Here is a 26,709-nt window from a genome sequence, read left to right on the forward strand (position 1 = left end):
GGAAGACGTTTCTGGAACGCGAGTGTTGATCACACAACATTACCCAAAGAGGGCGCTATAACAAATTCACGCTGCTACACTATCAATTCATTTTCTCTTAAGGAATTTCGTAGCACGTGAACTGAGTGGTTTGTAAAGAAGAAGCGTGCATTTAAAAGCTAAGATTCAAAAGAGTGCTGGAATCTATAGTAGAAAGTATGAGACAAGAAAATGCGAAAATAAAAATCGCTCTATTTTAGCAAATACGTGTATGCATAGGTATCAATTCTCAAAACGGCGACTAACAGCTTCTTCAATGATAATTTCTGAAAAAGATCAAAAGATTCGGAACAAAACACTGGGCTGATGTACGTTTTCAGTCGAATGATTCGGCCTACACGCTGTCTTGGCCCAATTGATTTCAGGAGTCAACGCACCAGGTTAGGAACCAAAACGGGAAAATCGGTTTCTGGGCTGATGTCCGTTTTCAAACGATTTTGTACCATCCTAAATTTCAAAAAAGTGTGATTTTCTCTTAAGGGGTATGTAGGGGGACCCCTGGGCACACTTAATTAGCGCCCCGAATGAGACAGCCTGTGGGCCGAATCTAGGATGGTACAAAATCGTTTAAAAACAAACATCAGCCAAGAAACCGATTTTCCCCGTTTTTGTTCCCGGGTGCGTTGCATCAATATTGTAGCGTGCCCTACTGATTGGTCTCTGACGTTTTCACGGATACATACAGTCAGCCACAACTTAATCGCCCTTCCGGGCAAGAAACCCCTGATTTATTTCTTTCGACATCACAATACTGTTTTTCACACCAAACTCTAGATACGAGGCTCTAAGCGGGAACTGCGCAGGCGAGAGGCGGGAAAGCCGCGGGCCGTTTTCATACCAACGGGTAGTCTTGGTTTCAAGACGTTAGTGCTTGATGGCGGACACCGTGCATAGTGCGCCCCCTGACGACTCACAATTAGACTGTACGCCATCTCGCACTAACGTATTGGGAATCTTGCAGCAGCGTTTTAACTGGTTCTTTATTTTTCCTTCGGCTTAAATTTCCAAGGGAAGCAATCAGCACTCGCTAAATTGCATGCGTAATAAATTTTGATGACCTCAACAATACACCGTGGTATGGTCACATGCATCATGGCTGTCTGCAACGGTCCCGTCAACACAGACATGACAACACAGACGTTCGTACAGAGTTAGCACGGAGTAGAACGGGTGACACTCAGACTAGGTTTGGCCTAGGATATGACAGAGGATGCTGTTCTTGGTGACCCATAATCATGAACAGTCAGTATTCCCTCCCCAGCTAACTAAAGCGTCCCTATAGACCTTAACCTTCAAGGACGGAGTACCCGGACTGCAAGTTGGTTGTCTTTTTCTTGCTGCACGTGTAGGGTTAGGTGTCGCTTGTGTTCGTAATTTGGTCTCATCAGGCCCAGCATGCTCATTGTGAGTTGCAAAAAACGAGAACGTATTTATTGTGTGATATCAGACAACGATTTTTTCCCCAATTTTTCTGCCACAAACATCGCAAACGTGATGCGATGTAGCACAACTGTAGTCCCTAACGATATCTTTTAGAAGAGTGGAAATTTCATGTCTAGTATGGAGTGAAAAATATGTCTCACATGTCACTAATCCCTTCCCATAAACCAGACACTATCGACATCGTACTTGCTCGCATGAAGCCGCCATGTTGTTCGAACTTCGAAGTACATGTACATAATTGTATAAATTATAATATTTAAGAAGATCGGACATTTGCATACAACTGCCACACCCCCATTCCTGCAAGATTCCCAAGACGTTAGTGAGAGTAAGTAAAATCTAGGTGTGCAAGGGCGCTCTTTAACAGAAATAAAACAACTATCGATCACTGACGTCTTACGCCAAGACTAACCAGCGGGGGAGGGGCCTCCATGTGGGTCCGAGCTGGCGCCCCACCGGCCGGACCTGCCGGCGCTACAATATTAGGGAGCGATTTCGATTTTTGCGTTTTCGTGTTTCACACTTTCTAATAGATTCCAGCACTCTTTCATATTTCTGCTATTAAATTCCATGCTTCGTTACAAACCACCGAGTTCATCTGCCACCAACTTAATAGAAGAGAAATTGACAGTATACAAATTGCGATTCGGTTGGCGAAGGCATTATTTTGGGGCCATCATTGTCTGTGCAAGCGCCCTCATCCATTTTGCACGAAGGCTCAGTATTTTTTCGTACATATTCCCGGTCTGTGTTTCCGGTTGGTGATATAATATTGATTTCAGGAGTCAGTGCACCCGATAAAGAACAAAGACGGGGAAAATCGCTTTCTGGGCTGATGTCCGTTTTCAAACGATTTTGTACCATCCTAGATTTCAAAAAAGTGTGATTTTCTCTCAAGGAATGTGTAGGAGGGACCCCTTGGCACACTTAATTAGCGCCCCGAATGATTGGGCCCACAGGCTGTCTCAGCCCAATTGATTTCAGGAGTCAGCGCACCCGATTAGGAACAAAGACGGGGAAAATCGCTTTCTGGGCTGATGTCCGTTTTCAAACGATTTTGTACCATCCTAAAAAAGTGTAATTTTCTCTTGAGGAATGTGTAGGGGGACCCCTGGGCACACTTAATTAGCGCCCCGAATGATTCGGCCCACAGGCTGTCTCAGCCCAATTGATTTCAGGAGTCAGCGCACCCGATTAGGAACAAAGACGGGGAAAATCGCTTTCTGGGCTGATGTCCGTTTTCAAACGATTTTGTACCATCCTAGATTTCAAAAAGTGTGATTTTCTCTTGAGGAATGTGTAGGGGGGACCCCTGGGCACACTTAATTAGCGCCCCGAAAGATTCGGCCCACAGACTGTCTCAGCCCTATTGATTTCAGGAGTCAGCGCACCCGATTAGGAACAAAGACGGGAAAATCGCTTTCTGGGCTGATGTCTGTTTTCAAGCGATTTTGTACCATCCTAGATTTCAAAAAAAGTGTGATTTTCTCTCAAGGAATGTGTAGGGGGACCCCTGGGCACACTTAATTAGCGCCCCGAATGATTCGGCCCACAGGCTGTCTCAGCCCAATTGATTTCAGGAGTCAGCGCACCCGGTTAGGAACAAAGACGGGGAAAATCGCTTTCTGGGCTGATGTCCGTTTTCAAACGATTTTGTACCATCCTAGATTTCAAAAAAGTTTAATCGGCCCACAGGCTGTGTCAGCTGATTTAATGTATCAACAGTTTCTGACACATCGTTTTGCCAGCACGCAGATAACATTTTGCTTTTGTCAGTTTAAATTTAATGAGGTTGATAGGGAGGAAGGACTAATGTTTGTGCTTCCCAGAAAGTTGTGCATTTTTGTATGTTAGCAGGAAGGCAACAGCTGTCCAGTCTCTTCCAATGCAACGACTGCCTATTGGTAATGTCTGTCAACACGTAATTCGCCCGCCACCCTGTACTGTGGCGTTTTTGGTAGATCGGAAGTTTAGCTGTCACTCGGCGACGCAAGGGCTCGTTTATTTATTTTGGAGTGTCCGCTTGTAATTCTGTAGATTAATTACTGATACTGTTGACTCGCGTTTGCAAGGTATAATGTCGCGTTTTGGGGTTAACTGAAGTGGACATTGTTCGCCACCATGATTTTTTTCCCCGACTGTTTTGTTGATATTAGCAGTTTTCTATGTGGCTAAGTAAATAGCGAGGGATATACCGGTATGTTACTCTTGCGAGCAAACTTCTAAGAATGAGCAGTTATCGGATTATTTTGTCAAACTGTCCTAATTATTACAACAAGCTTGCTGCAATGAATAATATTTATCAGGGCAACGCAAGTTTTTCAGCAACATTAAAAGGGCCTGTGGTTAATGTGTTTTAATATGTATATAATAAAGGGGGGCAACAACATGGACAGAAAAATTGATTACTTAAAGTTTTCATGCACTGTTGGGGGTACCAAGGGGGAAGGAAAGTGTATAGGTGAGTTTCATGAAATTTGAAGTTTCATTTGTCATGACTTACAAAGCAACAGCGGTCTCCTCCAAGGCCACGATAAAAGATAGGTAACGCATGTAAACAAGGCTGGCCCATTAAGTTAGTGTTTCCCACCACAGCACAGAACAGGGTGGCGGGCGAATTACGTGTTGACAGACATTACCAATAGGCAGTCGTTGCATTGGAGGAGACTGGACAGCTATTGTCTTCCTACTCACATACCAAAATGCACAACTTTCTGGGAAGCTCAAACACTAGTCCTTCCTCCACATCAACCCCATTGAATTTAAACAGAAAAAAAACCAAAATATAATGAAACTGTTGATACAAATCAGCTGACACAGCCTGTGTGCCGAATAAACGTTTTTGAAATCTAGGATGGTACAAAATCGTTTGAAAACGGACATCAGCCCAGAAAGCGATTTTCCCCGTCTTTGTTCCTAATCGGGTGCGCTGACTCCTGAAATCAATATTATAGGACGATTTCGATTTTTGCTTTTTCGCATTTCACACTTTCTAAATAAGTTCCGACACTCTTTTGTATTTCTGCCAATAAATTCCATGCTTCTTCAGAAATCACGGAGTTCATAATGCCTCCAACTTCCTTAATAGAAGAGAAATTGACAGTATACAAATTGCGAACCCGTTTGCGAAGGCATTATTTTGGGGCCATCATTGTCTGTACTAGCGCCCTCATCCATTTTGCATGAAGGCTTTTTGTTTTTTCGTACACATTCCGTCTGTGTTTCCTGTTGGTAAAAAAGTCTCAGTTGTTCAAGTTGTTTCATAGCTAAGATACCTTACAGCGAAGGATTTATTTAAACATTGCTTTTTTCTGTAATTTGTAGACGTTTATGGGCTCTTTCTGCTATGCCTTGATCGGCCTCCGTAGAATTTCTAGCCGGTTACGTGAAGGGTTGCTTGCAGCCGTAAAAATAGCGTCCAGCCGAAAATCAGGCTAGCCGAAAATCCGGCCCGAATTTCGTGCCAATCTTAGCCTGGTTGCGCGTGTGCCCCATGGACAAGCACCCACTGGATAGTCATTGCAAGCCGAGCCACAAGTAACGCCAAATTTACACGTAGATGGGTACGTCTTTCTAAAAGAAAGGAACGCAAGTGTTTACCTGAACCAATCACAATGATTGTTACATTATTAGATAGGCAAAGGCTTGCCGAAGAAACACTTTTTGGAACCATAAGCCGTACGGGGGTGCACTGAACTAATTCAAGCTCCATTGAAAATAGTGTAAAATCAACCAAGTTTGGAGCCCCATGGCAGGCAACTGAAGTCCCTGAGGCCTCTCAAACAAAAATCAATGTGTTGTTTGGTCCTTCAGATTTCCTTTGATTTTCAATTTTTAGTAGGTTAACCAATGAATTTTTTAATTATCCGCCCAAAACAAACTCACCCCCCAAAAAGTGAATGTTGCCAAGCCTTCCCAGCGGCCATTTTTCAAATGACATCCCTCACCTTCCTGGGGCTCTTCTGACTAATTTTCAATCCCATTTTTGTCTGCTTTGCCCCCAGATGGGTGCCCCTGAATCTACAGAGATGATCCTGGGCCATGGCCATACTGACACAATTCCACCATTTCTTGGCCCAAACAGACCCCTCTTTTCGAAACAATCTCTCTGCCTGGCGGAGAATTTTCCTTGAATTGGGACACTGCACCCTACGGTGGCATTAAATAATACAACGAGCATGACGAGTTGAAGTTAGGAGTTGTGTGGAAAAAAAGAATTTCACACAGCAAATGAGCCCGATTTTGACGAAAAATGCGGCATTTGTCATGAAATCCACGAGCCTAAATGATTAAGTATTTCATTTTATTGGCTATTTCCTGAAAGTAAAGCATCTCAGCTTCGTGCTCATGCAATGAACTAAGAAATATTGTGAAAATTATGTGTACCATAACGAAGGATGTCGAAAAGTCAATTTTTTTGGTATTTTTTCCATTGATGTGCAGTGGGAAGTAAACTCTCACAGGCTTAGTTCCCCCAAGGAAACACGTTTTTTTTTCCTATGAATATCTCTCCCATTATACCAAAAGGGTTCCACTGTTATTTTTATCATGCAAGAAATAAGGTAAACATGCAAATATCTGTACTTTCTGTAGCCTTCAATTAATACAAAGTGAATGGAGGGTTGCCCCATTGCCCAGATGTGAATAAGGACATAAATGGAATGAAACAATTAACCTCCGACCAGGTCAGTGATCTCATTTAGGTTATTTTCCAATACTGAACTAAATGTCTACTACATGTATTTTACTTCCAGAACTGCCGTTTTCCAACAAATGTTCATGGAAGTCTGAGCTACTTGGACTCTACGAATCACTTTTTGAACATTTGGCCATTACCCCCTTGTGAAAAAACTTATTCTTGGCAGACATCAGCCACTGTTGATGTACCGTAAAATGTACATGTATACACCATTCCACTACAGGTAGCAAAAGTCTAACAGTCTCTAATCTCCCCCATCCCTTCCCTTGTTCCAATATTCCATCACTGTCTGAAGACATGGGCCCAACGTTATCAAGTACTAAACATGGCTGATGATACAGGCTTTGCGTGGCAGCCATCTTACAGGATAGCTCTTTTGTTCCATAGTTTATGCACAGAGGAGGTTTCCTGGTTGAATGAAAAAACTGCCCTGCAAGATGGCTGCCACGCAAGGCCTCTGTAACAGGTGGGGGTAATTGGTCATTTTGAGCCCTCAGAGTACCCTGTGACTACATGCACTGTGTTGCATACAATGTAGCTATGACTATGAGCTTTTTTGGTAAGAGTGCCAAGCTCAATTGCAGAATACCCCCCACCCCGCATGATCAACCTCATACACGTAGCCAGTTGCAGGTCAAGTGTCACACTCTTCCTAAGGGATTTTCACCTTGTACCCACGTAACCAGTCATTGCAGGGTCATTTTTTAGAGTGGTAGAGTATTCTGCAATTGCTCCGAGTGCCATACCTACATCACAAAAAACTTTCCCTGAAGTGGTGTATCAGCCATCAGAAAGCAATAATGTGTCCTAAATTTAGCAGGGAAAAATATTGAAGTGAGTACTTAGACAATTTTTTCAGATCTTTCTCATAGGGTGTTTGCACAGGGTGTTAAGTTAACATAATATCCGCGCATGGAACTCTTTCCAGCTTTCCTTCCAACATTCCAGAATTAACCTTATTTCATTATTTTTAATACAGACAGGGTAATCTTTTAGTTGTCATCATGGCAGAGAGTGGCAATCATGGAGGTCGAGAAGAACTTATGGCAGAACTGAAAAGACTGGACATTGAGACAGAAATAGTGGAACACCCAGAGGTAATTCAGAAAGAATAAAAAAAAAACGCAAATAAAAGCAAATCTGTACTCTAGCAGTAGTCTCTGGGAAAGAGTTCAGTGTTCAGCCTCTATTATTTCCGAGTTTCATAACAACTAAACTAACTTAAGAATGGGTCAAGGTGTTGTTGCCAAATTTGCTCCTAGGTACCAAACCTCCTTTCCTTGTTAAAATCCCCCCAAATGCAAGGCCCCCTCTCCCTTTTTCAATTGGTGTTGCTGAAGCTCGGAAATCGTGAAGATCGGATGCAGAACTCTTTCTTTTGTGTGGATCGGCCTAAATTCCATTTGGTAAAGATTGGCAGGATTGTGCACACTGATGCAGCAGAGTTAAGTGAGAGTGATATTCAAGCTCCAACCTGAAATTATCCCAGTTGTATTGAAATGGCCGATTGAGATTTTACTGGGCAGGAAAAAACTGGTACAACAAAAGTAAATCTGTCACTTGGACATCAGGGAATCTAAAAAACTTCGCAGAAAAGTTCACATGACCAAAGTAAAGCATACAGCACTGTGCATGTAAAGTAAAGGTTGCAGTCACAGTTCAGATTTATTTCATTTTTCCACTGACACTTTGTGCCTATGCCAGAAACTGTACAACTGGTCAGTTTCACCATGAAGTGATGTACACGTACATGTACCTTCCATGGCTTTTTTTGTACACATGATATGACAGTTCATGGTGCTGCATTTATCCACAATACGTCATTTCGTGATGCAAATGACAAATTAATAACAAGAATTTTTTTTGGGGGGGCAGGGGAATCAGTGAATGGAATTGTAAGCGTGGCACTTTGTACGTCTCTTTTGCGAGTTGTGTATGGTTATTAGAGACAAAGCTTTCTCCTGGAGCTTTCTCCTGGGCCAACTGGTTCTTTTTAGAACCCAAACTGAGAAGAGATAGATGATGCAACTACGCAACTCCTCATGTAATTGGTCTGCATTTACATTGTTATATCCCAGATTTGTCCAGTGCCAACTTGGGGCAGCCCCAACTTTGTCAACTCGGTGAAAAGAAGCGGTTTTACATTACAATATGTAGTAAATGGGAGGGAGGGGAAGAGAGAAAAGAGCTAAGTACATGTAAGTAAAAAGAAGGAATAGATAGCAAGAAAAAATGAGAGGAGGTAAGGGGAACAGGGAGCAAAGTTATTGGGCAGTGATTATACACAATTCAGTCATTCCAACCATGTCACAAACATATGTAAACCCCCTTAATAACATTTAAAATTTAGTTCTTGAAATTTGAATCAGTCACTCAGTGTTGTTTAATGTTGCTGTATGTCCAACTACATGTAGTTGTGGACGAAATTGTAAGGCTTGGACAAAGATGGACGTAAAGGCACTGTTCAAGGATCTTTGTCGAAAAGGCTCTTCCCATCTTTTAAAATAGATTGATTTCTTCAGGTGTTTACAGTTGAAGCCATGATGCCTCACCTCCAAGACATCAGTGGAGTAGTTGGCAAAAATCTCTTCCTGAAGGACAAGAAGAAGGGACTGTGGCTGCTGACCGCTCGGCACAACCGTGTGGTCAACTTGGCTAAGCTGGCCAAGACAGTGGGGGCACCTGGCGGGTTGCGCTTGGCCGACGAGAGCGTCCTGCAGGAGAAGCTGGGTGTAACGCAGGGCTGTGTGACGCCCTTTGCATTGTTCAACGACAGGGGCAAAGAGGTTAAGTTCCTACTGGACAGAGATTTGACAGACAAGGGCCACCCAAGGGTGAACTTTCACCCCATGACCAATGTGGCAACCTTGGGAATGGCCCCAGATGACTTTCTGAAATTTGTGAGGGAGACGGGCCACGAGCCCATCCTGGTCAACTTTGATGCGTTGGAGTGAACTTGGGTATTCTGTCAAGTAGCAGCAACTGATTGGATTGTGGAATGCAGTGCATGAATATCAAGCCAAAAACGTGGAAGAACAAAAGGAGCATGATCAATCATTATCAGCTTTTAATCAGACATATACATGTAGCAGGGCTTCATGAGGAAACATCAAATGTCAGAAGCACAAAAACCAGAGTAAAACACCATCAGCAGTTTGCTTCAAGGACTTGTGCCTTTACATTTCCTCAGAAAATTTCTTAAATCTGCTTTTGGTCAGTGAGACAAATACCAGAATTGTTCGGAAAATGTCCGATGACTGAGCATAGCTTCACACTCTTCAGTGACACAGAATGAGCCAAAGCCACAATTGAATTATTTCAAGTGTTCCAGTTTATTTTCATTTTTTTTGAGTTTGTTTTTAATTTTGGATGTTGCTTTAGTGTTTTAGTGTAATCTGATGAGATGTGCTTAGAAACATTTTAAAATTGTCCAGATTAAGACTACAATCTTCTAACAGTTTTTCATCCCTCCAAAAATACTGCATTTCCTTAAATGTACATGTACAAATATGTACATGTACGCTGCTCAATTTTTCCAAGGTTTCAAACAAGTCTTTTTGTCATAAAGGAGTATGTAATGGTAATGTTGAGTTCTTACATGTGTTTTTTGTGTTGAGAGTTGTGTCTTTGTTGCTAACTTTGATATGTGCTTTCTGCCTTATTTATGAAAGACATAAATTGAATCGGAGTCATTGCATTATGAAATGCATATGGATATACCAGTACATGTACACGCATTAGACTTCTACAAAAAAGACAGGTTTGAAAGTTAACTCAAATACAAGAAGGCAAACTTGCAGACGTAGTATGTTGTCCAACGCTGCATTTGCCATGGATCAAGCTTTTCATCAAACTGGAATGTCATAACAGCTTGGCTTTCTTCACTCATTGACTGGAAGCAGATGCAGGGTGGGAATGTGCAAGTTTTGTCTTATTTTTTTTTACTTAATATTTCAATATTCTCTTTCATGGTATATGAGAAAATTTGTTCCAGTCACTGTGGTGTTTTTGTAGAATTCTTAGCCATGTCAGCAGCTCAAGGATTTTCTTGCGCAACTTGGGGAAGTCAGGTTGAGCTCAGTAGGTACATGTACACCGTAGCTAGGTGCAGATTATGTTGTCCCTTGTGGTGACTGGGCACATGTGTTTATACGGGAAGCAAAACCCGTAACAACCTTACGGAAGCCAACATAAATCCAATAGTTTTCCACTCAAACATCCAAGATGTAAGAGCTGTGAAAATGGCAGGATAGTTTTTCTCAGGAATCGCGGGTGAAATTGAGCAATAGACAGAGGTCCATGAAACATCTACATGTACATGTAGAAGCTTGATTGTAACAATGACTAAAAACCACCATTTAGAGGTTTAAATTGTGAACAGTGTAGCTATAAGTTTGTAAACCTTGCACTTGAAATTTTGTACAAGGTATATTGAAGCAGCAAAATCTGAATAAAGTAAATCATCAAAAATCCTGAATTACGAGGTTAAAAAAAATTCATGAAATGCAGAAAAAAAAAAAAAAAAAAAACACTCGCTTTTCATGTACATGAACTGGTGTTTGCAGTTAAGGTCATTCCAAAATAACCAGGTTAGAAGGACAGTGATGGTGAATATAAAACGAGAAAAAAACCCATTAACTATGTCATTTTGTGCAATAAAAGCACCATAAAATTGTGATTGACTGGACTTAAATGTAATTTCAAGGAGGTCTTACATGTATCTGGACATAGAAAAAAGAGTGACTCCATTCAGCATCTGCTTTTTGTCATAGAAAATTTATTATCTCTTTTTAAATATACTGTGAATTAAAAACAGATGATATAAATAATTCAATTTGTCTTAAAAGTGAAGAAATTCAGAGCAAACTTTCCACTTTGTACACTGCACAGTTTTTTTCTCGAGCAACATTATTTTTATCACTCATTAACCGATGTACATGTACCCCAAACTCAAACGCTTTGAAGATGCACACTACAAGTGCCGCATGCCAGATATAACATCAGTTGATATTATGTGATATTGTCCTGTTCCATTGTTGAAATGAGTTTGTGCAAACCTGTACATCCCACACATCTCATATAGTTGGCTATAAGAATTTTAACAGTTGAAGAGACAAACTCAGTTTTTGGTCCACAATAACTGGCCTTTAATCTTGAAACAATCTGTTCTTGAGCATTTATTTCTGAGAAATCCAATCCTTGCCAGTTTAACATTGTTATTTTAGCATCCACTAGCGAAACTCTTCCAACGTGTTTATCCAATACAGTACCAAAAAGGTTAAAAGCCATTTCTGTCAATTTTACCACGGACATTAAGATGATAGACAAGCATTCAAATTTTCAGGATTCTTTTCATCCCGTTTGTTTAATCCTTGGCTTTGAAGTCTGCCCAGCTACAGATGGCCTTTGTTCAAAAGTTTTTCAAGTTCAAATCTGCTTCTTTCCTCTCCTAAAATAATTTCTTATATCAGTTTCTTATGAAAAAAAAATTGGCGGCCCTCGAACACCGAACCAACACAAGCATGACCTTTTCTGTTTATGTAGAGATGAGTTCAAAATTTGGGCAGCAGATTGAGGTCTTTAATTACAGATGATTAATCAAAACTGGCAATTATCTCAATGAAGATGCAAGAACTTAGCTTCTCCAGTTTCTTTTCTGAGACTGAATTCAAACCCAGACAGTGCATGCACATGTAGCCTCATCTCTCACGGGAAAAGGCCTTTGCAATGAGCAACAGCGAGTGTTTTATCACTGGAATTTTTCTTGGCCCATCATGCATCAGCAAGGAAATGTACAGCCAAAAAATGCAACATCTCATCTGATATATTTAAATCTCTTAATTCCACAATAAGTTGCCATGACGAAATTGGCGTGCCTTTGCCTCATGCGCACTACAGACCTTTCAGTACTCAAAAAATTGAATCTGATGTTCACAGCCACCAACTGAATCTCACACATACCCAAAAGAAATTTTACACAGTCAAACGTTTATGCCAAGCTCTTCCACCCGGGAAATTACATCTGCACCCTAGCAAAGAACTGCTCCGTTTTTACCTTTTAAACACTTCATTCTTTCCCTCATTTTTATCCTGCAGAAATTTCAACAGCATTTAGAACAAACCTTTCGATGCAAAATGCACATGTACACTGGTTACAGTCCGCTTATCTTCATTAAAACTGTACGTACATGAACATGTACAGTGTTATTCAAATGTTATTCATTTCAACAGCTTATGAGTTCATGCATAATTCTGCATTCATTTGTATGGAAATACATTTTCAAAAAGGAATTACGTGGGTGTGCGTGAACATTATTCTTGACATTTTCCCGTCTTAAATGGAAACAAAAATTGTTGTTTCTGAAACTGTACATTCTTGATACACAAAATACAATCCTATACATGTACCAGTACTTTCTTACCAAATATTTAGGTACAAATTACTGTTGTATCAAAATAAATCAAGTGTGATATCCATCTTCAGAGCTGGTGCACACGTATGTATCACAACCTCTGTCCTCTCTCCCTGTGAGTTAGTTTAAGTCACAGGGATGCACAGTTAGAAACCTTAATGGCTGGTTTATAGTTGGCCTGAAAGTAAACACAAATATCTGACATACATGTACTCACACTGTGAATTTGCAAATATTCGACACATTTTCAACTTGAGCCAACTTTCACTGCAAATCTTTTGTGATGTCAAATTCGCATTGCTTACGGGTTGTTGGATGAGGCTCTTCCGGACCAAATGATGTTGTGCACCAGTCTTTTGAATACGTCCTTTTCAGACCAAAAAGGGCTCATAAAACGCCATGTGATTCAAGTTATTACCAAGAACAGCCTGTATGCTTTTTGTATTGGACTTAGACCTCCCCCTGAATCCATCCACAATGGCATAGTATATCACGTGACCACAAAAATAATAATTTAAGAGTTTTGCAACAGCTGCAGCTCACACAACGAGGGAGAGACGGAAGCTTGCATCCTCACAAAAATCTGATTCAGTCAAGACTTGGTTGTACCAATAAGCACACGATGCAGAATGTGTTCTTTCACCATTGGCATTAATCCTATACTGTTGCTTTGAGGTGTTTAATAACCTTGCAACAGGCATTCAATGAAAGTGAAAATATCCATTATCATGGCCACAGTTCAAGTTCTCCTTCAAATAGTGTATTAACCTTGATACTTTAGGCACAGTTGTATGGGGTGGGGTTGGTAACATTTCACAAGCATTGAATCACACATAAGCCGAGAAATGTTGGGGGGGATGGACACAGTCCCACCCCATTTTGGTCACATCACCACCCTGTTTCCAAATTGATTGCATTATCAACCTATTAAACAGTACAATAACTTGCCTTGAATTATTTGTTCAAACTTTGAACTTTTTACAAGGTAACTACACTTATGGACCAAACAAATTTGAGAAATCACATTACGGACAAGATTTTTAACACAACTGCGTGCCTGGGATAACGAGAAATTACTTTGAGATATTAAAAATATATGCTAGAAATCAGTTATTTACATTTCTAAATCTCAGCTTGAATGGTTCTTCATACTCTCCGACTAAAACAGAAGTTGTAAATTTACTGGCCGCAAGGTTAAACATGCTCAGTTTATCAAGTCTGATGGAAATAGGGAAAAAAAACTGCCCAACAGAAGAGCAATAAAATGCTCCTGAATGGAAATCTATGGTAATGATCAAAATGCAACAAGTTGGCTTGAAATAATCCCCCCCCCAAAAAAAATTTAAACAAACAGAGTGAACACATGTATGAACTGGAGAAAAATATGTCAGGAGGTGTATTTTTATGTTACAAAGCTTCCCAGAACACGTTTTAGACTTGATGCACATTTACCAGAACATACTAGAGACAACAGAGATGGAGGGAGAAGTACTCACTACATTTAGAAAACATTGTTTGGGAACTCCCTCAACAATAAGGGATGTCATAAAATCTTGACATCTCTCACTTTGGATTCGTCTGGTTGCACCACTTTCGATACGGTGGCACTGTCTTCTGTAATCCGTGGCCCGAGCCAAACAAACTGTCATTACCTGGCAGCGCAAGTGCTGAAATTCTTCTTCTAGCAAACGTGTTCTCTCCGATTGTAGCGATCTCTACAAGACTGAAAACACCCAGACAGATTCCCAGCAGCACAATGCCAGTCTTGTAGAGTAGAACATTTTCATTCAATCAGATGGGCAATTCAAATGAGATAATAAAGAATACATAACATGTACATAAACAAATATGCTTATATGAGAAATGTACTGTATTTATACAGCCAAATTTGAAAAGTAGAAGAAATGCTTTCAATACAAATGTCAACTTTAAAATTCAAATTTCTAAAATTCAATCATTAGTTTTTCCATATAAATACACTATAAAAATGAATTCTCAGGTGTTATTTAGATAAATAAAAGATCAGCTGATTGCTACCTTCATGGTTGTCTGAACAGGTCACATGCAATACAATTGTGTAGTGTGACAATTAGTGGCCATGATGTTTCAACAATCAACTTCTCTCCCAAAACTCCTTGAAATTGCCAATCCCAGTTCAATCCCAATCCAATTTTTTTCTTGAATTACTGCAATCACTCTGGGTGTCCTCCAGTTACACACACCTAGGCTCTTTAACAAACAATCTGACCCTATCACTCCAAGATCCTTTGACATAGTCACACATGTAACAGATCAGCAGGTTGTGAAGTATTTTACATGATTGAAAAAGATGCATGAATATACATGCAGACCAGCCACTCTCATTTCACACTAGACTTTTAAAGACAATTCAAGTTCAAAGAATCAGTTCCTGCCCGGCAGCAGTAGATCTTGATGGATACAGGAAAGTCCTGAACAAAATTGCCTGAAGAAAACTTCAGAATTACCAATAGCTAGCAGTTACAACTGAAAGCTGTAATGACCAAAACAACTTGTCCCAGTTGGCGTCACACACATTGGGCAAAGAATGAAGCAAATGGTAATAGAACTTATTCCCAAGGATGCCATTTTCGATCATGTTCCCAGAATATGAATTACAAATTGGAAACTGTTGATATGGATGGTACCAGACTATTTATGATATGACGCGTGTTCCAAGCCTTCCTCTCAATATCTTTCTAAATCTGGCTTAACCACTTGCTGGATTTTTCTTGAGCAAGACAAGATGCCGGATCATTTTCAAGATTCTTCAAAGATTCATCATTTCATTTAATGGCCATTTATACCAAAATGAAGGACTCTTTGGGCACTACTCTAAGGCTGACAGGTAAAATTCATTGACTCCTGAATATTGAAGCCAGGCCTGCAGCCTTGAAAAAGAGCCCAGATTGTGCGCTGTTACATAAGATTCTTTTGTTCCCGAAACCTGCACAGTGCACTGCTGACCTCTTTTAAATAGGGGCCAGATTAGCGTGCAGCGGTGCTGTGTGGCTCATCACTACGGTGGTGGAGAGCTTTTGTCCCCGGTGGTAATCCGCTCGCTCTAAATGCCTCAAACCATGGTATACTGATACAAAACAAGGCTGGATTATCTCCACTACTGAGAGCGAAAAAAATGTTGGTAATGCCCAGCAGCTCAGTCTTTTGTGCCGAGCACGGTCTTTTGTTATAAGGCCCAACTCTTTTTTCCCAGTTCCGGGCTCCCCGGCTCTGCATATAAAGCCTATGTACCCGAAAACAGGTCGCCCGGCAGAAAGTGGTTAAAACATACAATGTGTTTAACCACAAATCTGAAACAATTATCAGATTACATGTAGACAGATGCTAATTTGTCATGAAATTTCACTCTACTGCTTTACTCTCAAGCTCCAAAAATGAAGTTAAGTTTGCTTTTCATTTTAATGTGGTTGACTTAAGAACGTCTATCACATGTACATGTACACTACATGTGTGTGTTTAAGGTAAAGAATGAATAAAAAGAAAAACAAAACAAAAAAACATTGTATGTGAATATGCACAAGTTCAAAGCACATTCATCCAACCACAAGAAAATGAATTTACAGACCAGTCTGACTTTTAATCCTTTTTTCAGGTTGTTTTGATCTCTACGGTATGTACAGGCTCCATAAAGATTCTGACGCAGAGATTCCATTGTACAATTATATTTTAATGAATTAGTTTTCATAAAAATATGCTCTCCAGTAATTACATCTGCTCAGAATCTCCTGTATAAAAATACTAATGTCTGATATGTGATATTAAGCAGCCTTATTTCAACAGCAGAGAAAGCAAACATATTATGCATCAAGAACTGAATGGTGTCCATGAAGAAAACATCTCCCATCATGGTAAGAGGTAAAGGGCATAAGTACCATTCAGAAACTTTCACAATCACAGACAATTCTGTTTATCCTGAATGTTTTAGAATCATCTACCGCTAGCCAGGATCTCAACCCCCTTTCAGAACAAGATGGCGATTCTCTGATGAGGTCACAGCTGAATGTAGCCTGGGGTGATTACCTACAAAGAATGCTGGAAGTGTGAAAAGGGGGATAGCTTATTAGAGCAAAAGTTAGTGCAGTTATATACATGTACAGGTTTATCAAATGTTTTTTCAACTAAGAAGGTTTGAGAGTTAAGGCCTAACTTTCAAATTTACTCATGATGGGTGGTGCCTCTTGCAAATTTCCAAAGAAGGTTGAGCTGTTCCACGAAGTAACAGGTACTAGGTCAAACCATGTTACTTGGTATCAGGGAGCACGGGTGCTATAGTAGTGGCCACATTGCCGGCTGGTCCTATAATAGCCTGCCACTGGCTTAGGTTCTCCTGTATTGTCGGCAAGTGGTGGAAACTGACCGTGGAGTACTGTGCTGGATGATGACCCTGTGTTGCCGGGTGTTGAGCCTGGGGGAGGTTGGAGTTGACCGTGGTGAAGGCCAACAGCTGTGGATGGGTCGGGTGGTGACTGGGAATGCTGGGGATGAAAAGGAGCGGATTGGCATCCAGGCTTGCATTGCTCTGCAGGTGCCGATGAACAGGATTGATCCCTTGAAGCGAGGCTGGTAGACAGTGTCCTTGAGAGTGCACTGTGGACGTGGCTGCCGAGCAAGTGGACGATGCGACTCCGTGGGATAGAGCAGGAACAATTTGATCCTGTTTAGAGTTCTTTGTGCTGGACGCTTCAGTGAAGTGCCTGTCAAAGGGGTCATCTCCAGAGCCTTCACCAGTATGCTGTTGCGCAGAGGGAACATCCGTCCTGACCAGGTATGGGTTGGCGTTCCTTGTGTTTGGGTTCGGGAAGTGGGTGGGCGAGGCACGCCCCCCTTGCGAGGAGCCCTGCGAGTGGGTGCTCTCGCTGGAGCTGCTGCGCGTCTCTGTGGAGGAGTCCTTCTTGAGCTTGCGGCGCTTGGCTAGTGGGGCATTGGAGACATCTAGCAACCGGAATCCCTCCCGCTGGGCCCGGTGGAAGGCAAACATGGTGGCCTTGACCTTGGTCTGGACGGCCGAGGTGCTCGCCGACAGAAGGATGTTGGGGGTCATGAGCGGAGTGGAGCTGGTGGCCTGCTGGCCCTGAATCCACTCATTGATGAGCAAGTCCTCAATGGTCAGACGCTGGCTGGGGTTTACAGTCAGAAGACCTGCCAAGACAAGAACAACACTGGCACTTTCAAGATCTTGCTGGAGAACAGTACATCTCAAGCATCAACTTCATCTCAGTTTCAAATTAACCCTGGCTAGTGCCCAAATGATAATTTAAAACTTTTTTGGCCTGTACTTTAGGGAATTATTTTTAAACAAACACATATCTGAAAAATATTACTTGTTATGCATTTTAATACTCTGGACCACATCCCTCACTTTTGTGATTTTCAAGAAGGGAGGGCGTAATCTAAGAAAGCCAAGCTGATAAAACCGAGCATGCACAATGTCAGGTATTCGTTAAAGGGCCCAGAGGAAAGTTTGACTTTCATCTACTCCACGGTGTAATCTGTGGCTTTCAGAGAGGCAAGCTAGCATTTTAACCCCAGTGCTTAATACTTGAACAAAGACGTCACCAAAACATAGCAGTCAGACAGTGTGATACTGGGGAACCCTTAAGTAGTGTCATCAAACCAATGCTTTGGGACCTAAATACTTGCCTTGGATAAGATCCTTTGCAGCCTCACTCACAGAGCTCCAGTGCTGTCCTGTGAAGGATACATTACCGTCTTTGATCCGGCGCATGATCTCCAGTGCACTGTTGTCACCGCTTCGACGAGATGCTTGGAAAGGCACGTGGCCAGACAGCATGGTGTACTAAAGAAAAAGAAATGAGCGAAGATCTGTTGGATCACTTTGCTTTTCTTTTCCCCATTTTAGCCTTTAAAAAGAGCCGGGCTATTTGGCCCCTCTCACAGCTGGGAGGGGGCAATTTCCCCTCCCCTGAACTCGGCTGTGCTTCACTTGATTTTTTAAAACTTGGCAGGCATGTACAGTGTACAGACATTCGTTATCATTACAAAAGTGAAGTTTGAAGTCAATCACACAAATGCTTTTGTGTTAAGGCCATTTGCAGTTCAAAGCTTAATGTGTGCCAGCCCTCATGCACTGAGCACCACAATGGAAAAAGTATTGGCTCCTACAGTTTTTAGTGACAGTGACCTGTCTTGGAAAAATTGGCACTTTGCTAGAATGGTAGGGTCAGTTTTCACAAAATTAGTGTAAAAATGGCTTCAACGAGTTACTCTAAAACTGCTAAAGGCTCAGCTCCTGATAACAATGCATTGCATAGATATAGGCTCTTTTGGGCTCTTACAGGCTCTTTTAGAGTTATGGGGATCCCCGAAGAGGAAGGGGGTTGGTAAAAGCCAGTGTTGAAATCAAGGCCACAACCTCCGAGGCCAAGACCAAGGCCATAACCCCGAGGCCAAGGCCACAGCTACCGAGGCCGAGGCCAGCTGTTGGTATACATCCTAACAACAAATCAAATCGATCACTCAAAACGAGGTCAAGATTTTGTTAGATGTACATATATTACTTGTTTATTTTGAAGTCAACAGCTGAATGGCACGTTACTAATGAGAGACTTAAAGAAAATGCTTGTTACATCTTAAAAACATTAGGGTCTCCAACATCTCCTGGGAAAGCCAAAAGACTCATTCATGGCAAAGTGGCAGAGGGGGACCAGACTATGGTGTAGGTTTGACTGGTTCTCAAACAAGGTGCTGTATGTGCAGCGGTGGCTGTGTCTGTCGCGCGGAAGTCACGGAACGTGCACACATTACAGGATTTTGGTTCAATGAGAAAAAAAAAACACACATGGAACCTAAGAAAAGAATGTTGCAACTGGACGTGGATGATGCTGCTTTTGTGTTCATAAATCTTAACGACGGTCGGTAACTGTAAAATTGATAAGGAAACATCCCCACTTTTTGATTGAAAAACATGTTGAATTGTAGGGAACATTGGGCGGCCTCGTGCCGGCCTCAATTGATTCCTCAAGGCCGGAGATCTCCGAGGATGAGTCCAAGGTCGAGGCATCACCCTCTGAGGCCAAGGCTGAGGCCATAAAAATCGGCCTCGAGACCAAGACAGGCCTCGAGACCTCCAACACTGGTAAAAGCTCTTAGTTGTCACTTTGTTATTCTATGAATTGTCCAATTCATGGAACTGGAGCTCAATTAAAACCTAAGTACAGTATCAACCATTTGTTAGATGGAGAGTCAGGGTGGCATTCCAATCTTTCCTTCGCCTTTCACCTCTGTGGTCCAGGTTCAATTACCACCTTGGTGCACATGTGGATTGGGTTTTCAGTCCCTGCCAGTGTTGGAGGTCTCGAGACCGTCTCGAGACCTTTTTTTGAGGTCTCGGTCTTGGTCTCGGCCTACAAGAGTCTCGGTCTCGGGAGGGTTGGTCTCGGTCTCGGGAGGGCTGGTCTCGGTCTTGGTCTCGGATGCCGAGGTCTGGGGTCTCCCACCCGAGACCTGCCGAGACCATGACAGAAATGCAGAAAACGTGGGTCAACAATTCACGCTCGGCCGCGGATCGTACGGTACATACAGCACACATATGTATATAGCAGTGCTGCTTGCAGCGCAAGCGAATGAGTCTAGTTCCGAACTGCACGCAATTCTGCATGTATGCTTGGAACATGTACGACATGGTATTCACGATAAAGAATGAAATCAAAGCTGGAATGGAGACTAATGCATACATGTGTGTATGCATACACTGTACATGTACATGTACTTTTAATAGGGAACTGCCCACGATGTTGTGTGACCCCTCTAACCTGTCCATTTATCATTAGAGAGTATAACTCATAAATTGAACTCGTGCACACCTTTTGGCATAGTCCGAGCAACTCAGACCCCATGTTTTGCCTTGTTAAACATTTGGACATGGCCCGCCCACGTTAATTTTGCTGTATATATGGAACACAAAAACTCTGTACATGTACATGTTTAATGTACGATTATGCCGTATACTCTATACAAAATTCTATAGCATCGGCAGTCCATGCCTTCATGGTCAAAATAACTGAGTGCTGTTTTTTCCCAGAGTTCAAATAAAACTCTTTCATGGAATATTGAATATGTTGTGTGCTTTACATGTAAAATGTGCACTTAATTTTGCTGTTTAATGCCAATTGTCCACCACGTTTACCATCAATGAACTACATGTAGGCCTATATATTGTATATGTTGTGCAAGGTCTCCGTCTCGGTCATCTTGGTCTCGGTCTCGAACTGCAAAAGTCTCCGTCTCGAAGTTCTGGTCTCGGTCTTGAAAGAGCTGGTCTCGGTCTTGGTCTTGGTCTTGGATGCCTTGGTTTCGGTCTCAGTCTCGGACACAAAGGTCTCGACTACAACACTGGTCCCTGCCTGATTCTGTGGCTTCTACCTAGAAACCTCTCCTGGAGGATTTTCCCCACCTCAAAAACAGTAACTGCTTCTCATCGTATCTCTCTACAGATATCTTCAGGCTTACAAGCTACAGTGCCAGGGGTGCTATTGAAGAACTGAGGTTTTGTCACCAGATACATTTCATAATTCATAATAAATATTGTCACGTTCTCCAGTACTGTCTCCTTTGAATATTGCCCAGTGTCTTCTGGTTTCCGATGGTGCCGGTATCTATCCCCCCACCCCTAGACACTCCTAACATTTTGTTGACTACAAAGAATTTACTCACAGAAATTGTACTTTCCAAGTTATCCCCCTTTAGTCAATTTCAAGCTGGCATCCCTTTTGTGTAAATCCGTGCATTTTTTCCACTAGAACCTACAATGGTCCCTCACCACAGATCTGTAGATTTACTGGGGTGCTTTAATCCATGTGCATGTCAGTGGAGAACAAAGAAAGATCCAATTCTGGACAATATACTCTACATGTATATGCAACATGCACACGCATCACAATACATGTACAAATGACATGTACTGGTAAGCACATTTTCTATCATAGGTATGATGGCAAATACACAGCAAAACTAAGGACAAAACACAATGCTCATTTTCTGATCGTGCATTTTACTTTTTTGGCATACTGGCTTCCAGAATGCAAATGGCAGTAGGAAATTATGAGTTTTCAATAGGCTTGTGCACAAACATGAAATGCCCAGTAACATTCACTTTAAACAGCGACGTTGGTGCTTTGGTAATTTAATTAAACTCCATGTCTCCCCCCACCCATTGACACTCACCAAAATGACTCCCAGGCTCCAGATGTCGCAAGATGCGTCGTAACCACCGTCTTTGTCGATCGTTTGCCCAAGGACCTCGGGAGCAGCAAAATGTAGAGTGAAACACGGTGTTTTGAGTGGCTGGTTGGCATTGGTGATGTGAGCAAAGCCAAAGTCAACGATCTTCAATTCTGCCTCATCAGTTTCATCTGTAAACAACAGATTCTGGACAGAAGAGAATAAAGTGGATTTGCAAGTGTTTTCAGATAAATTGTTTAAGCATATAATGCACAGTTAAGGTTACATTTTAATTCTAATGTTTTCAAAGATTAGTTTGGTCATTCCATGTTAATGAAGACTTGTTAATGTTTTGTCAAAACAGGTTCCATGTCAGACATAACACACTTGACCCTAATAAAACTGTTTCCAAGTCAAGAGTCACAAAAACTGTGTCAGTTTTGAGACTTTGAAAAATAATCTCAGTATTCCCCATACTTACTTATACTAAACACCTGCCTTTCGGGCATGCACTGTGTTTCACTCTGAAAATGGTCAATTGTTATTCAAGTGGTGCAAGTGTCACTATTGGATATTATGCAAATGGCTCCTCAGTCCCTACCCTCTGATAACTTTTCGAAGTCCATCAGGATGTTTTGGAAAATTTCAAGGTATTTTGGAAGGTACAGCCCCACCTCTCTTACAAGTACCTTGTGAGAAACTTTATGCCTGCTGCAACTGCAGAGCATGCCACTGGGTTTCCCACACGGGCAGATTTACCTGATTCCGCTACCCAAAATTGTTAAGAAATGGGGCTTTTACAGCAAAATGCCACTGTGTGATGTGTGCCAATAATACACCGTAATAGGTACCTGAATAACATAATAACTTCAGTATGCTGGGTCACGGGCACAAAAGAAGGAAAACAAGAGTCTGGTTGAGCTGACTTGTGTAGTGAAGTCATGAATATGGGAATGATTCTTTGGATATGTGTGGTTTGAATCCCAGAGGGTACCTTTTTCTCTTTGTGGGGGGCAGAGTTGGCTTGGGTAGTATTTCGGTATTACCGAATACAGCGGTTTTGATTTTAATACCAAACAATACCGACTAACAATCCATGAATACCGGAATACCGACTTATTCGGTATTGAATTTCAACACCGGGGTATTCTGGCTGATTTGTTCTGAATGTTCCCACAACCCTCATAAGATGAAAGCAGACAATTATATCCACAACAGTGACTGCATACTTTGTGGTTTCAGTCATCCAGCATCACGTTTGTATTGTGTCTTTTGGTGAAGAGATAAGACGTAGCGTGATACTTCAGCATGCAGCCATCAACCTGCCTGTCAAAAGGTTTTGTTTCCCTATCGCTACAGTGCTTCTTGTATTACTCGTTGGCACATGTATACACGTACGTGTATCACAGCTCTACAGGTTGGGAATTAAAAATTAGCTGGTCTTCCGTGTCCGCACTGGACTTTATTTTCTGAAGATTTTTATTGGCGGATCAGAAAATGCGAATGCTGCTTGTGCTAGCCTTGCGCTCTCTTCGGGTCTTTTTTTGTCCTTTGTATACAACATGTACAAGTTTGTGTGAAAATCTATCTAACCAAAGCCAGGAATGTGTGTTATAAACTATAAAATGATTCCATAAATTTGCATCTGTTCGACATCCACGGCAATCAACGATCTTTTTTTATTGTTCTCACATTCGTTCCAACCACATGAAAAGAGAAGCAAAAACCTGCTTCCTCACTTGTCACTGCTTGTATTTCAGTTTTTCCGGAATATAAAATTAGGACAACGTGGTTGATCAAAAAGATGTCTCGGTTATGATTAATCAAATACCTTGTGATGTGTTTAGAATAATAAACTTCACTGTCATAGGACAACATTTTTAATGTGCATGTGAAATTTAAAAAAGCAAATACATGTGAAAGCATCCATCCAGGGATTTTTAAAAGACTTTCAATCGCCATGACGACGAAACCAACAGTAACTAACCTGCATGCACAAGTAGGCATGGATGTACCTGCAAGAATGTGAAGGCTCATCAACTAAAGCCCCCATCCATGGAAGTAGTCTTTCCAACACAAATTGTGTCACGGAGAGACTTTTTTGTTTAATTTTTCGCCTCTCTTTTGATTTTTGAAACAAGCTGCATGACAAGATTGATTAGTAGTCCGAGATCACTCGCCCACTGCGGCGCGGTCGCCCGCGCGCGAGATGGTAGCTGAAGAAGCGTAATGTCATGAACGAATGCTGCGATTGGATAGCTGTGTCTTGCCAAATGTAGGTCATTAAAGCGCACAGTCTCATTGGCGGGCACGCTAGATCTCTTTGCAGCAATATGAATAATTCAGTGTTGGGCGATTAGTTGGACTCTTGAGATACGAGAATAGTCATGCGAACTTATTTGGGGCGTATTTTATCGGAAATGGGATGGGAATTTTTGTTTTGCCGTTTGTGTAATGAATGTAAAATATCATGGATTTTTTAATCGTGCACTATGTGTGTCATGACGACAGGAACCTGGCAACCGATGTCTGTATATCGCGTTGTAAGCGTGCGTGCGATAAGCCTTGTGTTGCACGACTGGAAATTTTGTGGAAGCACGCTCGCTTGAGTACAAGCAGCACAACTTCAAATTAAATTCATGAACACAGAAAACACAAACATAGACATGAGATCATTTTTTTGTGAATGAACCTGCAGAAAAATTTGTGACGGTAGTGTTTTTCGACTTGAAACTATAGAACTGCATTCGATGTAGTGGAACGACGACCCTTTTTTGGCTGAATCTGTACACTGACTGCTTGCCGCATTTCCATCATGCCTTCATTGGCAACGGTTCGGCCCGGCGGGAACCAGTGTGGTGCACCGCACACGTTTTCAACACCACGATTCACAAACACTTTATGAATGGATCGTCAAGAATGGTTTTCAGGCAACGGAGTCACGAAAACCTTTCGTTGTACCAGGAATTTTGTACAATGCTATTTCGCTGTAACATATTTTCTCCCCACAGAAATATGCACGTTTTCACCGGGACCACAGATTTGTGCTTGTTGTAATCGGAATTTTGTTACAACAAATTTCGTAATAAGAGTTGACTACCTCCAAGTTCTGAATACTGGAATTTGCTGTAAAAGCTTTGTTTACTGACAGCAGCTTGTCTGTCAAATCAGGTGGCAGATCCTGGAGAATTCAAAACAGTTTCTATCGACAGGGAGGAAAGTAGGCTACCTTTGGGTCTGACCTCATTCCAGGGTAGTGTGTCTTTCTTACGCTCACCTCTGGTTTTAGATCCCTGTGCACGATTCCACGGTTGTGTATGAAGTCCACGGCCGAGACCAGCTTCCTCATGATGGTGCTTGCCTCAGCTTCGTCGAAATGTTTTTTCTTGCGGATTCTGTTGAGCAGCTCTCCCCCTCGGCACAGCTCCATCACAATATACGTGTGTAGCTGCAATTCCAGACCCATCGTGAAGTTAAAATTCATCTCAACAGGGTAAGTGCATGTTTTCAAAAGATTATGGACTGTCCATGCAACTTAGACTGTGCCACTGAGCAAATCCCTAACACAACACCACGAACCATTCTGTACCACAGGACAAGGTAAATTCAATTTTAATTGCGGGTTTTGCCCTAGCATGGTTAACCAGCAACAATTTGCTGGGATAGTAACAAGAAGAACATCTAAACACCATCTGCCAATGTGCATTAAAAGTAGCGGTTGATATACACACCCTAATGCTTTAGGTTATTCCCTTTGGCTCAAGTCGAGGTTGAAACGTGGTTGCAACATTCTTCACCAAAAATGAAATTGTCCCATAATGCAATAATGGCCTGGGTACAAGTTCTGACAAGTCCGTGGGGGTTGACTATGTGTGGTACCCTGGCTCAGCTCTTGTACATGTACATGACAGGTTATTGAGGCAAAGCCTCATTTATCAAAAGATGAAGTTGTGGTGAGAAATACTGCTTAAAGGTTATGCAAATGATCAAGATCCTTTCACGTACATAATTTCATTTCAAAATTTGTAGGCTTTTTGAAAATCTGGTTTTGGCCAAAAATAATCTCCAGATCCTTTTGAAATAATCCTGACCCAAAGTGATGTAAGTAACCACATATTTCCCTAATCACACCAAATCAACCCGTCTGGATAGGGACTGTACAAGACAGAAAACCAAGGTACCAATTAGTATCAGCAATCTTACACATTTCTTGCACCAAGACCACAACCATACATAGCTTCCACAATGGTATTCTAATGTACAACATGTCACATTATTTAATCCTCCTACACTTTGGACAACATGTATGAAATGCCTTCACAACATCCATTCCCTCAAGCAGAATGCTTGGGGGGAGGGTTAATAATTTGACCAAAGAACATTTCGCAACTGATATCTGGTTATTTGGTATTTGGTAGAGGTCAAAGGTTACAGTTGACTGACCTCATCTTTAAACTCTCCATTGAGTTGCACAATGTTGGAATGTCCCTGGCACAGCTGTAGTGACTTGATTTCCTGACTGCAGTTCTTCCTTCTGCTGATAATCTTCACGGCGTAAGCCTGACCGGTTTTTCTGTGAGTACATTTTCTGGACGAAAATATGACAACAGGATCTTAGCAGACTAGAAATGGGGAAAGAAAAGCGCTGCACTGAATAAGAATCTTCAATTATGCAAAGTAAATGTTTCCTTCAATTTTTTTCAAAATGAAACCATGCATTATTCCTGGACATTCCTGACAGCACTTCCTGCCAATTTTTCTACTCTTCAGGACCTTAACAATGGCACACATCCTCTGTAGTTTATCCTTCATGAGAATCAAGCCCCCAGGTCAAGTGCTTGTGGCCAGGATCTACATTCCTCAATCCTGCAACATCTTCCACAATCTCTAGATGGA

General features: G+C 41.7%; 2 protein-coding genes across 7 annotated transcripts in view; one reads left to right on the forward strand and one right to left on the reverse strand.

Moving 5' to 3' along the window:
- The first annotated feature begins 4,886 nt into the window (after positions 1-4,886).
- On the forward strand, positions 4,887-9,765 carry LOC110989927 (prolyl-tRNA synthetase associated domain-containing protein 1-like). 4 transcript variants are annotated; one of them, XM_087133071.1, is made up of 4 exons: positions 4,891-5,045; positions 6,076-6,167; positions 7,161-7,278; positions 8,704-9,765. In XM_087133071.1, exons 3-4 carry the CDS (start codon positions 7,186-7,188, stop codon positions 9,133-9,135), a joined length of 525 nt encoding a protein of 174 aa, XP_086989197.1. In that variant the 5' UTR covers positions 4,891-5,045; positions 6,076-6,167; positions 7,161-7,185; the 3' UTR covers positions 9,136-9,765. The 4 variants fall into 4 exon arrangements, with proteins under 4 accessions (XP_086989196.1, XP_086989197.1, XP_086989194.1 ...); XM_087133068.1 differs by lacking the exon at positions 6,076-6,167 and adding an exon at positions 6,569-6,647; XM_087133070.1 differs by lacking the exon at positions 6,076-6,167 and having other exon boundaries at positions 4,887-5,045.
- A 1,173-nt stretch (positions 9,766-10,938) lies between these two features.
- The window catches only part of rps6ka5 (ribosomal protein S6 kinase A5), a 44,815-nt gene continuing 29,044 nt past the window's right edge, over positions 10,939-26,709 (reverse strand). For all 3 annotated transcript variants that reach the window (XM_022254636.2, XM_022254639.2, XM_022254637.2), the window contains 5 exons: positions 26,257-26,401; positions 25,091-25,261; positions 21,817-22,020; positions 18,274-18,430; positions 10,939-17,772 (listed from right to left, as the gene is read on the reverse strand). In XM_022254636.2, coding sequence (XP_022110328.1) covers positions 16,874-17,772; positions 18,274-18,430; positions 21,817-22,020; positions 25,091-25,261; positions 26,257-26,401 — 1,576 coding nt within the window. In that variant the 3' untranslated portion in view covers positions 10,939-16,873. The remainder of the gene's footprint in view (positions 17,773-18,273; positions 18,431-21,816; positions 22,021-25,090; positions 25,262-26,256; positions 26,402-26,709) is intronic.

This window comes from Acanthaster planci, linkage group LG01 (genome assembly GCF_054643075.1).
Source record: "Acanthaster planci isolate LZ-2023a linkage group LG01, COTS_SCS, whole genome shotgun sequence".
NCBI classification, from domain to species: Eukaryota; Metazoa; Echinodermata; class Asteroidea; order Valvatida; family Acanthasteridae; genus Acanthaster; species Acanthaster planci.